This window comes from Sander vitreus, chromosome 1 (genome assembly GCF_031162955.1).
Source record: "Sander vitreus isolate 19-12246 chromosome 1, sanVit1, whole genome shotgun sequence".
Taxonomy (NCBI): domain Eukaryota; kingdom Metazoa; phylum Chordata; class Actinopteri; order Perciformes; family Percidae; genus Sander; species Sander vitreus.
The window spans coordinates 35520367-35534418 of NC_135855.1; the positions used below are offsets into that span (position 1 = coordinate 35520367).

The following is a 14052-nucleotide window of genomic DNA, read 5'->3' on the forward strand; positions in this document are numbered from 1 at the left end:
CAGAGACACCAGGCTTAATAACCGGAGAGGAGAGGATAGGAGAGGAGAGGAGAGGAGAGGAGAGGAGAGGAGAGGAGAGGAGGAGGAGAGGAGAGGAGGAGAGATGAGGAAGATAAATTAGAGGGAAACTGGAAGGAACATTGAGGATGAATGAGCAGATAAAGACAAGAAGAAGGAGGGGAGGGAAGACAAAGACAGGGAGCAGTTAGAGGAAGGATGGAAAAAGGGAGGAGAGGAGGAAAAGGGACGTGAAGAGGATGAGATGAGGAACGGGTGGAGGGGAGAAGAAAGGAAAAGGGACAGAAAAAAAGAAGAGAGTAAAAAGGGAAGGAGGAGAGGAGGGGGATAAGAAAGGGGAGGGAATATAGCGAAATGAAAGCAGGAGATGATGGCAGGCGGAGAGGAGAAGAGAGGATTGAGGGGAAAAGGTAAAAGTGGAGGAGAGGAGAGGAAGGGAGGAAATAGGAGGAGAAAATGAGAACAGAAGAAAGAGGGGAGGAAAAGGGAAGAGAAAAGGAGCTGAAATAGGGAGAAGGAAAGGAAGACAGGAAGAGGAGAGGAGCATGAAGGGAGGAAAGAAAGAGAGGAAAGGTGGAAGGGGAAGAGAGGAAGGAAAATGAATGAGGAGATAAGGGTAAGGAGGGAGCAAAAAAAGGAGGAGGAGAGTGCAGACGAATTAGCTGTCCTTTTCTACGGCTCTCCTGGGTCCAATTTAAACACAGGGCTTTAGAGATGAAGCGTGAAAGTGTGTGTGTGTGTGTGTGTGTGTCTGTGTGTGTGTGTGTGTGTGTATGTGTGTGTGTGTGTGTATGTGTGTGTGTGTGTGTGTGTGTATGTGTGTGTGTGTGTGTGTGTGTGTGTGTGTGTGAGTGGAAGAGCGAGTGAGAGAGAGAAGGCTCTGCTGCTGACCCTTCAGATCGACCTAAGGACTGAATTAATTCCTCTGATGTCACTTCTAAAACTCGATGAAAAACAATATAAAACTAGCTGACCGTTAATTAGGAGGGACGACTGAACAAGCCGGACAGGTAGGGGGTCAGGTTGGGTTCCTCAGGTCTTACCTGTCTCACAGCGGCGTCCTGTAAATCCTGAGGGACAGACACACGTGTTGGGAGACACACAGGTCCCGCCGCTCCTGCATCCCTCCTCACAGAAAGCTAGAAAAAGAAAGAAATGTATTAGTACAGTTTGTCTTTATATCCTGGATATCACAGCAGGAGCAGCACAAAAAGGCTTTGAAGTCCTGCAGTTTAAGGTTTCATGAAAGCATTACAAAGTGGTTTATTTTTAAAAGCAGTGTAAAGGCCTTTGCACACTGAGTCCATATTTTTTTATCTGAAATTGTGGCATGTTAACAAGAAATATGTTGTCGGTCATGTTCACACGCCGAGTCCAAAACATTTGTCTGTCAACTGGTTTGATTTCCAGTGTGTGTGTGTGTGTGTGTGTGTGTGTGTGTGTGTGTGTGTGTGTGTGTAAAAACTCAAAGCAACCCTACATGCAAAACGTCACTTCATCTCAGCACAAAGCACTTTACGACAAAGTAAAGAATCAAAGATGCGTAATTTAAAGACTTGAAAGATGTAACCCTTGTGTTGTCCTCGTCAAAGTTGACCCGTTTACAAAGTTTTTTATGTCAGAAATTAGATAGATAGATAGATAGATAGATACTTTATTCATCCCAAAGGAAATTGTAGGATCCAGTAGCTTAGACAACCTTAACACAACAAACAAATATACACACATATATCACACATACATAAGAATAAAAATAAAATCACGCACAGAAATGCAATGACCATGATAAGGTAAGGTGCTATGGTAGACTGTGTAATGGTGATAGTGCAAAAGTGAACAGTGAAAAAGTGAACAGTGCAGGGATTGAACAGTGCAGTAGAGTATTATTAAATATTACAGTTTTTTACGATCACTATGAAACTTTTTTCAATACTTTTAACTACTTTCCTAAACTCTTAACACAGTTAGCCCAACAACTGTCTGTGTAGGCTTTACAATTAACACATTTCTTGTTGCTTTGACACAAAATGCATACAGTTAACACAATTGTAAATTGTAAACTTCTTTTACACACAAGCGCCAAGACCAAAACAATGGATCTTCACTGCCAAATTTACAAATGCTTTCACACTGTACGTCAGAACGGATAACAACATGTTCTTAACCTAACTTATAGGCTAAAGTCAAAGTGAACAGCTGTTCATATTGTAAATTGAAACACAAATATATCCTCTGCATTTTATACATGCATTTATTGAGAAACAGCTGATGGAAGCTATGCAAATAGATCAATCACAGCTGATTCCCGTCTAGGAAACACACCACTCAGGTGTTGAGGTTCTTTCCATCGCATGATCATATGGTAGTACAGTAAAAGAGGACCTATTTGAACAATATACTGTAGATGAACACAGAAAATAAGAAAAATGCCTTCACGAGGGAGAGGAAGAGGAGTACCAGGACAATTCTGTCTCTGTCTCCTTTCTTTCATAAACTGCACATTCTGTAAAGCTACTCTGAGACGGGTCATTCATTTTTTGTATTGAATCTCTGCTGATCTCTGAGGTTTATGCCCCGACGCAGAGGTCCAGGGTTCAAATCCGACTTGTGACGATTTCCTGCATGTCATCCCCCTCTCTCCCCTTTCTCAACTAGCTGTCCTGTCAAATAAAGGCGGAAAAGCCCCAAAAGTAATCTTAAAAAAAAAAAATATGCATGCATTTACTAAACCCAACAAAACAAAAATGTAGAGAGACTTCAAAAGAAACTGAAGTCCAAAACACAATCTATGATCGATACAATATACTATTGTCTATTGTATAAGGGCAGACCTGACACATATAAAATAATGCAGTTTCTGTAATTCCATGGGATGTTAGTGTTTTGTATGACATTGTGCAGTGATTGACTAAATGTTCCTGTTGGGAGAGAACATGTGTTAGTGCTTTGGAAGAATTATTTGACTTAGACACATGATTGCATTGTTTTGGTAAACACAGTGTATTGTGTTAGTGAATTATTGTATTTTGAAAATCAGTGTTGGAGTTTAGTTTTCAATGTGTGATTTTGAGCATGAAATTTGTAGGTGTTGTAGGTGTGTCGGTGCGTTAAGAGTTTAGGAAAGTTGTGAAAAAATTGTCATAGCGATCGTGAAAAACTGTAACTATGACTATGAAATATTAACATAACATATTAATTGACTGATTGAATAAGAATAAGAACAATATATAACAGGGAATAAGTTATAAGATGTAGATTTTATGACCACAGTCCAGATTGTGTAGGAGGGCTAATATAACCTATAAGACTGTTGTACAGCAGACAAAGTGATATAATGGTAGGGGCTGAGAGAGACAGGCTCATGCTGAAAAGTCTATTTCTCTCCTTCCCCTTTGTGTGGTATTGAAGTGCTGGATGGCCCTGGGGCCACAGCACCTCCTTAACCTGTCTGTTGAGCATGACAGTGACAGAAGTCTGCCACTGAACATGCTCCTGTGTTGGATGAAGGTGCTGTGTAGTGGGTGGCGGTCATTGTCCATGATTGCCAGCATCCTACTCATGATCCGCTTCTCTGCAGTTGCTGTGAGCGACTCCAGCTCAATGCCAACAATATGGGTCTCTTACAACCAAATTGCCCCAAAATAACTTGGCTGCATGCATGTACGTTGTATGGAACCTATGCAACGTTGTCGCAGGTAAAATGAATGATTACTTATATTAATTTTGGGGTGTTTTATTCAATTTTATAGCATTTGAAAAACAATGTTTAAATGGTTTAGAACTTTGAAATTCTGTGATTCCCTCAACATCCTCTGATCTTAACTATTGGTCAAGATAATTCATAATGTCAGCTTTTTTAAACAAAATAATTAGGTATAATGTCATTTAAATTAGGTTTATTGACCATGAATTAAAACAAAAACGTTGAAAAAGTGACAAAAATATTTTTAAAAGCACCAAAAGAATCAAAAAAGTGACAAACGCATCGGAAAAAAGTGCCAAAAAAAGTTAATTTTCAATTTTGACCCAGAAGGACAATACGTTTACGGTCGACGGGAAGACAACACAAGGCTTAAAGACTGTGGCAGGTGATGGCAGAACAGCTTGGAATCAGGCATGGTACTCAAAACAAAGATTAGACAGTAGTGATTGTGCTCTAGGCAGCTAGACGATAGCGTCTTGCTAATGTCGTACAGTACATTCATTAGTTTGGGCCTAGCGCTGTGCATTGCACCAACGAATTTAATTCAGTTGAAAAATACAATTCAACCACAAAATCATCCTTACTGCTTGACGACTCCATTTTGTCTCATATTGCTGATTTTACGTAACGTTTTTTATTGGATGACGGATTGAATAAACGCATACGAAAAATACGGACTTGGTGTGCAAAGGCCTTAACTGGGAGGAAACACACTTTTCAGACTTTTGTTGTCATTGACATTAGTTTATAAATGGTGTTTGTATGTGTGTGTGTGTGTGTGTGTGTGTGTGTGTGTGTGTGTGTGTGTCATCAGGATGTGGAGTGCCATGGAGCAACCCGATAAAATATCATCACAAAATCTAAAAAGCAATATTGTGCAACTAAAAGAGGCACCTCACCATTACTGGCATGACTCTATTACACAGCATAATAATAAGTCTTTAACCTGTCCTCAAATTTATTTTGCATTATTGAAAGGGTCTTATGTGAAATTAGATTTTGAAGTGGTTATCATCTACAGGACAGCTTCTCCATGTGGGAGTTAAGATATCAGAGTTAAGTGATGCAGATAAAAATGCACCATGGATATAAGTGTCTTAGAGCGAGACTGGAAACAGTGCTGCCTTTTTCAAAGATGCAATTATCAATATGTTAAATTAACGAGCGATAAAATCAGTATGTTTAAAGGGATGGTTTGGAGTAATTTCACCCTAGGGTCCTTTGCACCATGACCTCGAGCCAAACACCCCCCCAGAAGCTTTTTTCCCTTGGTCTAACATTGGGCGAGTTAGCGCTGTCAGCCGAATGGCTTAGTGCAGGCTCTAATGGAACCAAAGGTGTATCTCGTAAATTTCCCCACTAATAATGCCCGGAATGGTACCAAACTTCTACAGTAGTACAAATAGGTTCTGTACTCATAAAACGGGGCATTGGAAAGTTTGTAAGTACACCAGGAGTTTATAATAAATAACACTTGCCTGATGGCTTTGGTCTCTACGAGCAGCTGGCGGTGAGACGGCAGTAAGATGAGTGCTTAGGGACCGTCTACAAACTACAACACCGAAAAGAGATACAACAAAAATATCTATTTTGAATATCACTTACACTTACAAAATTTCCAATGCCTTGTTTTATGAGTACATAACCTATTTGTACTACTGTAGAAGTTTGGTACCATTCCAAGCATTATTAGTGGGGTAATTTACGAGATACACCTTTGGTTCCATTAGAGCCTGCACTAAGCCATTCAGCTAACAGCTCTAACTCGCCCAATGTTAGACCAAAGGAAAAAAGCTTCCGGGGTGGTGTTTGGCTCGAGGACATAGTGCAAAGGACCCTAGGGTGAAATCACTCCGAACCATAGCTTTAATGTAAAGGGGTGCACTTGTAGTGACACACCCACAGCACGCTACCTGTCCAGCACCAAACAGCACACAAAGTTCACAACTAGATGTTTTGTTGGTGGGAATAAACCAGAGCTAAAAGGAGAGTAAATATTGACCCTATTCAATTAGGGACAGAAAAATGACTCTAAATTAATGATGATGTTGCTTTTTTTTTGGTGTGTTTTCAGCATGTTGTGGAGTTCCTCTATCCCCAAGTGACCAAACTAAAAACATTCACACAGCTTTTAGTTTTTACAAATTATAACAAGGCGTTACATACAGTATTTAATGAGCTAAGAAAAAAAATCAAAGAATCCCTTTGTCAAAAGCTGGTGGCATGAAAACTTCCAATGCACTGTTCAGTGGATGCAATGGCTTTTTAATGACTTTCTGTAGCCTACCTGTGGAGCTACACCAGATACAGTAGGGCAAATATTTCTTCCTGTTGTATGTGAGCAATGTTGGCAAAGAGCAACCGGAACAACTCCTTTGTACGGTGACTTCTGTCACCTTATGCTTCTCCTGCAAAACTGAACTCAAAATTATATATCTGTTTTAGGGCTGCAACTAATGATTATTTTCATAGCCGATTAATCTGTTTTTCTTTTCTCGATTATTCGATTAGTTGTTTGGTCTCTAAAATGTCAGACAATGGTGAAAAATGTGGATCAGTGTTTCCCAAAAGCCCAAGATGACGTCCTCAAATGTCTTGTTTTGTCCACAACTCAAAAATATTCAGTTTACTGTCACAGAGGAGAGAAGAAACTAGAACATATTCACATTTAAGAAGCTGGAATCAAAGACTTTTTACTTTTGTCTTAAAAAAAATTACTCAAACCGACTAATCGATTATCAAAATAGTTGGCGATTAATTTAAGAGTTGACAACTAATCGATTAATTGATTAATCTTTGCAGCTCTAATCTGTTCTTTATTATGTTTATTCTCAAAGTTTGGCTGTACTAGTAGTACAGCACAATGATAAGAGATTTTATCGTGGATACTCAAGCTTGGCTCCAAGCTAAGTGGACTGCTTTAATGTAACACATTTATCCTGAGAAGCACTTTACAAAGCCTCACATCCGCACACACGCACACACACACACACACACACACACACACACACACACACACACACACACAATTTAGATGTGGGTTGTTGCAAAATAGGTGGGGCATTCCATTAAAATGGATTGTAATGGATTTTGGTGTGTCCGTGTGTGTGTTTTTTTAATTTTTTTATTGCTGTTATAAATGCTGGTGTGACCAAGCCCTGAGAGGTTATACACGCTTGCCTTTGGTACTACAGAGGATATTCTTTATTTGCCCCCACCACTAGTCTGTTGAGGGCAGTCTCAAAAACAGGACATAAAGCCTAAAGTCCAAAAATAAAGCTCAAACCTGGACCAATGGGGATCATAAATTAAATGTAAAGTCAAAATGTTTAACTTTGACAGGGCATTATTGCTCCACCCCCAGTCAAATTTAGATTCAATTTGTTTTTTGTTACTGATCGCCTACAGAGCTACCTGCATTATTCATGAGGTGACATTTCATCTTATCCCTGAGTGTGTGTGTGTGCACGTGTAAAAGCATATGTGTACAACTATCTCTTCGCCTTTTGTTGGAAGCAGGCCAGCAGCGCAAATGATTGTGATTTGTTCTGTGAGCGCACAGGGTGTGATGCATCAACATGGCTCAGAGAAACACAAGAAGGAGAATGGGAAGGTTGAGGAGAGCTGGCAGAAGAATGTACTCCACAAAACAAAAGGAAGAGCGAGACAGTGAGAAATTAGTTAGTCAGTGCTTAAAGCGAGGAGGATTAAGGCAAAAAAGGGGGAAGACTTAATTGAGCAAGTTCATTAAAGAGAAATTACTTGAGTATTTCTAAGCTTAATTAATGACATGATTTGAAAGATGAGCCTTAATGGGCTGAAAAATCTATTTATAGTCGCATACATAGGGTGTGTGAGTGTAATGTCTGTGCGTGTGAATAATGTATGTGCGGCAGCTTGTCTCCCTTTGGTTTATGAATCCAAAGAAACATAATTTATCGGTGTAAATTATCACCCTGGTGTTTAGGAAAAAAATGGCTAAGTATACAAACGAATGCACAAGTGCAATAAATAAAAGCAGAGTCTCATGCCAGAAGCTATTAGAGCTATTCATTTGACTGGTTCCACTATTTAAGAAGTTCTATCAGACCCTCATTAGAAGCCTGATTGCCTCTGTACTAATAAACCTCACATAAAAATTAATTACACTTATATTGACTCAATCTATCTCCAGCTCTAATTATCATTTCACCACCATCAGCATAATGTCGCCTCCCTGTTGAACTAATCACTTCCAAGGATGAGGGGGCTTCGCTGGGGGTGGGGGTGCTGTATGTTTTTTAATGCTCACATTTTTCAATGACAGCTGCAACGATTTTCTTGCCCAGAGACAACCCTTAATTTCCAGTTGCCTACAGTAATTTATTCTTGTTAGAGTGAAGAAAAAAAAATATCCATTGGCAAATACAACTCCTCACTGAAACTCAAATTATCATTATTTTTATGTATTATCATACAAATACCAGTATTATTGATGCAGTCCATTTTGATTGAAATGCACATTAAAACTCACTTTGAGATATTGTCACACAGGTATGATGGACAATGTTCAATTGACCGTATTACAGATATTTTGAATTTGGAAGAATAATATAGAATAACACAACTTCACTTCAAGCTGGATTTATACTTTTTCGTCTAGGTTTCCTGGCAGCCCTGCCCCAGCTCAGGATGTGATTTATAATTTAGTGTAGGATATGACTTGTCCATTGTTGGAAAAATGACATTTTTGGCTGAAATGCACCGCAAGCCACGTGGTAACGCGCCAACTGTCAGCTACTCCCGTTTGAAAAAATTAAAATCGGGGCAAGTTTTGCCTGATGTAGCTCAGCTCTGCTTTGACTTGACTTGTGATAACTGCTTGTAGCTTTTTCTGCATTGCAGCAATGCGATGAACCAATCACGGCCCACCCTGCTACAAAATGATGTGTTGTTTTTGAAGTTCAAGTGAAATCCAAGTGAAATTCAGTGAGGGTTAAACACTTTGTACTTGCAGTTTGCAACATATACAGTGGGGCAAAAAAGTATTTAGTCAGCCACCAATTGTGCAAGTTCTCCCACTTAAAAAGATGAGAGAGGCCTGTATTTTCATCATAGGTACACTTCAACTATGAGAGACAAAATGAGAAAAACAAATCCAGAAAATCACATTGTAGGATTTTTAATGAACTTATTTGCAAATTATGGTGGAAAATAAGTATTTGGTCAATAACAAACGTTCATCTCAATACTTTGTTATATACCCTTTGTTGGCAATGACAGAGGTCAAATGTTTTCTGTAAGTCTTCACAAGGTTTTCACACACTGTTGCTGGTATTTTGGCCCATTCCTCCATGCAGATCTCCTCTAGAGCAGTGATGTTTTGGGGCTGTCGCTGGCCAACATGGACTTCAAAGATTTTCTATGGGGTTGAGATCTGGAGACTGGCTAGGCCACTCCAGGACCTTGAAATGCTTCTTACGAAGCCACTCCTTCGTTGCCGGCGGTGTGTTTGGGATCATTGTCATGCTGAAAGACCCAGCCACTTTCATCTTCAATGCCCTTGCTGATGGAAGGAGGTTTTCACTCAAAATCTCACGATACATGGCCCCATTCATTCTTTCCTTTACATGGATCTGTCATACTGGTCCCTTTGCAGAAAAACAGCCCCAAAGCATGATGTTTCCACCCCCATGCTTCACAGTAGGTATGGTTCTTTGGATGCAACTCAGCATTCTTTCTCCTCCAAACACGACGAGTTGAGTTTTTACCAAAAAGTTCTATTTTGGTTTCAGCTGACCATATGACATTCTCCCAACCCTCTTCTGGATCATCCAAATGCTCTCTAGCAAACTCCAGACGGGCCTGGACATGTACTGGCTTAAGCAGGGGCACACGTCTGGCACTGCAGGATTTGAGTCCCTGGCGGCGTAGTGTGTTACTGATGGTAGCCTTTGTTACTTTGGTCCCAGCTCTCTGCAGGTCATTCACTAGGTCCCCCTGTGTGGTTCTGGGATTTTTGCTCACCGTTCTTGTGATCATTTTGATCCCACGGGGTGAGATCTTGCGTGGATCCCCGGATCGAGGGAGATTATTAGTGGTCTTGTATGTCTTCCATTTTCTTATAATTTCTCCCACAGTTGATTTCTTCACACCAAGCTGCTTACCTATTGCAGATTCAGTCTTCCCAGCCTGGTGCAGGTCTACAATTTTGTTTCTGGTGTCCTTTGACAGCTCTTTGGTCTTGGCCATAGTGGAGTTTGGAGTGTGACTGTTTGAGGTTGTGGACAGGTGTCTTTTATACTGATAACAAGTTCAAACAGGTGCCATTAATACAGGTAATGAGTGGAGGACAGAGGAGCCTCTTAAAGAAGAAGTTACAGGTCTGTGAGAGCCAGAAATCTTGCTTGTTTGTAGGTGACCAAATACTTATTTTCCCGAGGAATTTGCAAATAAATTCATTAAAACATCCTACAATGTGATTTTCTGGATTTTCTTTTTCTCATTTTGTCTCTCATAGTTGAAGTGTACCTATGATGAAAATGACAGGCCTCTCTCATCTTTTTAAGTGGGATAATTTGCACAATTGGTGGCTGACTAAATACTTTTTTGCCCCACTGTAGCTGCAGGTATAGGGTCAGGCTACAGTATGGTGTGCATTCTATACCTGATTGCGATTGTGTTTACATTCTTTCATTCAATTTATGATAAAGCGACAAGACGATTGGCCCTTTAAATTGCTTTGCTAGATTTGATGGTGTGTGAACAGCATGTGCTCTCTGAGGGCTTTTTTTTCTGAGACAAGAACTGCATGTGTTCAGCTGCGGGTATTTTTTTGTTTACATAGACTATACATAGAAAGTGTGATTCCCGAATAAGATTGAGAAGAGAATATCAATGTGGTGCTGATGTTCAACAACCAGAGCAGAGGCGTCCCATACCACTGAAGAGGATTAAGGCTAATTCACATCATATGAAAACAAACTCAGAAAGATGAGCGGTGTAGCTACAATGTATTCTGTTCCCTTTCCTTCTCCTTTGGTTGTAGAAATTAATCTTTACATACAGTATCCTCTTGTGACACCAAAACCTGATGTTTTACCATTGATGCTACAGATCGCTGTTGCTTGTCATATCTCAATCCTCCACAAACTCTTCCCAACACTTCAGCTCCTTCCTTCATCTTCCTCTACTCTTTGTGTGCCTTGTATCACCTCTTATTCACAATTTCTCCTCCCCATGCTCCCCCTACACATTACATTACCACGACCCCCCACTCAGCGACAAATGGCCTGTGCTGGGACTGAGAAGAGGAGACTGCCCTCCCTCATTGTAGGCCCTGTGACCTCCAGCTTAACTGAGCCTGTTGCTGACTCGTAACTTCCCGAGACATGCTTATATTCACAGATTTGCTATTTGAGTTTCCCATTACTGCCCTAGATTGCTTTCCAGTAGGTGGTGAGAATGGAATCATTCCACTCGGTGCCGTGGCTAACAGCCACATTCACGGCCATTGGGCGTCCAAGGATCCAGCTCAGAATTAAGAGCAGGGATATCACAGAGAAAGCCAATGGATATTCCACAATCTACAGTTGGTATTCAAGGAGAAAAAAAGGGAGATTTCTAATTAAATGGTAGAATAAAACTGAGCTGATAATTGCGTCCCATGGAGTAAAGCACAGCTCATGACACTGTTAGCCTATTGATAATCATCTCATCTCTAACTTAAAGTTTAAATCTCAAGAGTTTAAAGCTAAATTTTTGAATCTTTTTTTTAATCTTGGCCCTAACATTGAATAAAATGATTGTAATGTGAAAAGAGTCACTCAAACCCTCAAGTTGTGCCACTCATGAATGAGCATTAGCATCGCATTAGAGTTACATAATGGTAATCATCCGCTTCGCTGAAAGATCGCAATGTTTAATAAAACCTAGAAGGTAATTTAACAACACTTACAGAGATTCGGAATCCTCAAACCATCTGGATGAAAAAATATTCCACCTGCTGCATGATAAAAAAGATTTTTAACCCCTTTCACGTTTTCTGTCTTGCAACCAGCTATCAGCTTTGGATTAGGAAACCAATGGAGTTGCAACTTGGGAAACAGGTTAAAAATCTTTTTGATGGTGCAGCACATGGAATATTCTTTCATCCAGATGGTTAGAACAGTCTTTGAGGTAATACTAATACATGAGAGGCACAAACTGTGGCTAGGTCACTCATAGTGATGAACCAAGCCACAAGTTCTGAGCATTATCCAGCTCAGAACTCTTTAAGCTCTTTGTTTTGGTTTTATGGTACATGTATTGAATGTGTTAGTATCACAGAAATTAAAGAAGGCAGTTCTTAAAATTATATACATTCTGGAGTGTTTTTTTTAGATGTCACACTCGTCCATTTCGAACAAATGCACGTCTGTTTCTAAGTCTAATTTAGTTTTGTATTGTATGCCTAATTAAGGGTTCGGGTTCTCCAAAATATTAAGTACTGTATATCTACAGTAATCAATCAATACACTTTGAATACATAAACACAGAGCAATATAAATAAACAATTTTTGGTAGTATTTCTGATGCAGTATGACTCAGCCTGGTAGAGACAGTTTGGCTGGTTGCTGTCTGTGCTGCTGGAAGGACAGTTGGTTCTGAAGTAAGTGGCAGCCATAACAAAGGTCAGAGTCAGTTTGGACTGTATGGCTGCGTGTCCCTGCAGCATTTAAGCACTGCTGACATCTTTCTTTTAGTCTGACGTTCAGGTCAGCCACTCTCACAAACCCCGACTCCAGCAGCAACGACAAGCTCTGATAAACCCGATGTACTCTATGCCCATCACCAAAGAGCTGACAGACACATTTAGAGACTAGCCGGTGAGGGAAGTTAAACATCTAGCAGTTCAAGAGCCAGGGATTTTTCTCAGGAGTTGGTGACCAAATCAGAGCTTAAAGGAGGTATCATCAGACACATTTTCAAATGGATGATAATGCTCCTCAGTGTCTGCTAGATGTTTAAAACAGTGACTAAATAAGTTTACTAAAAAAAAAAAAAAAACATAATAATCTTGAATCTAGAATGTAAATATGTCGGGGCTGTGTTTCTGTCAGCTTGTTTTGCAGATGTCTTACCTGCTAGTGGCCAAAAAATAAATGATTGCAGTTTATAAATCTAAAAATGCCTTACAACAGATGCGGCTATTAAAAAGAGGGATAGAATGTACATTACAACACAAAACAGAGTGCTCAACACACATACCCTCAGTAGTTCTGACAGTGGAACAGAGGGTTATCTAGATAAATAAGTCCTTTGTCCTCTTCCTCTCGGTCTCCCAAAAAAACGGATCTCGGAGGAAGAAAGAGGACTCCCTCTCTGCAGTGTATGTTTAATTTCCCCTGCTAATGAATGCACAACAGCAGGCTTAATTGCAGAGGTTGAAGTCCACTGTCAGCGTGCAAGGAAGAGCTGAGCGGGGCAGAAACTGGGCTAAGAAAGCATTAAAGCCAACCCATTTACTCATATAAATGCCTCACTTTGTTATGCATTAGAGTAAAGGCAGTTCACCCTTGGCTGTACTCTCTGTTGGGCATTTACTGAACATCACAGCGGCCCCACTTACAAGACAATAAGGACCCGGGCCAGGCGGTCGGCATGGATTAAAGTCGCGTTAAGGATGATTTTCACTGCCATAATGTATCTGCAAAGGGTTGAAAGGGTGGTTGATCAATACCGCTGACATGGCAATTAATTCCACCGGGTGCTTTCAGAGATTTTTCATTCTGGAACGAGCCTCCACACATTTTAAACTGCTCAAGGATGATGAGTGACCAGCATTGAGACCCACATGGATTTCCAAATAAAACTAGGAATAATTATGATAGCAAAGGACACTATTACGTCTTTATCCTAAATTGTGTTTTTTTCTACTGCTATTGAAGGCCACTCTTAGCTGTTCCAGCTGTTTTCTTTTCATTGAAAAGGTGCCTTTTTATTGTCATTTGAAATCACTTACATACATAGAAACGACATCTGTCCCCTGCAATTAACACATCCTATATATAGGATCAGTGGGCACCGCAAGTGGGAGGGTTTTCTTGGCATAATTATATTTCTCTACACTTACTCCTAAATCACTTTGTTATATTGGAAAGAATTTCACAATATATTGGAAGTGCCACCATAGACAAACAAAAAAAAAGAAGATTATTTTCACTGAAATGATGCTCAATTATAATAACGTGAGCATAATTCATTACACCTGTAGCTGTAGTGTGTGCAGAGAGACAGTTGGAAATGTTGCCTCCATAACCAGATGGCAGCAGAAGACTGAGGTGCCATTAGTTTATGTTAGATAGGGAGAC

At 40.1% G+C, this 14052-nt stretch overlaps 1 protein-coding gene across 1 annotated transcript in view; it reads right to left on the minus strand.

Annotated features, from left to right (window-relative positions):
* The window catches only part of LOC144520077 (protein kinase C-binding protein NELL1-like), a 300316-nt gene that overhangs the window by 42108 nt on the left and 244156 nt on the right, over window positions 1–14052 (minus strand). Inside the window, exon 15 of the mRNA XM_078253714.1 lies at window positions 1062–1157. Coding sequence (XP_078109840.1) covers window positions 1062–1157 — 96 coding nt within the window. The remainder of the gene's footprint in view (window positions 1–1061; window positions 1158–14052) is intronic.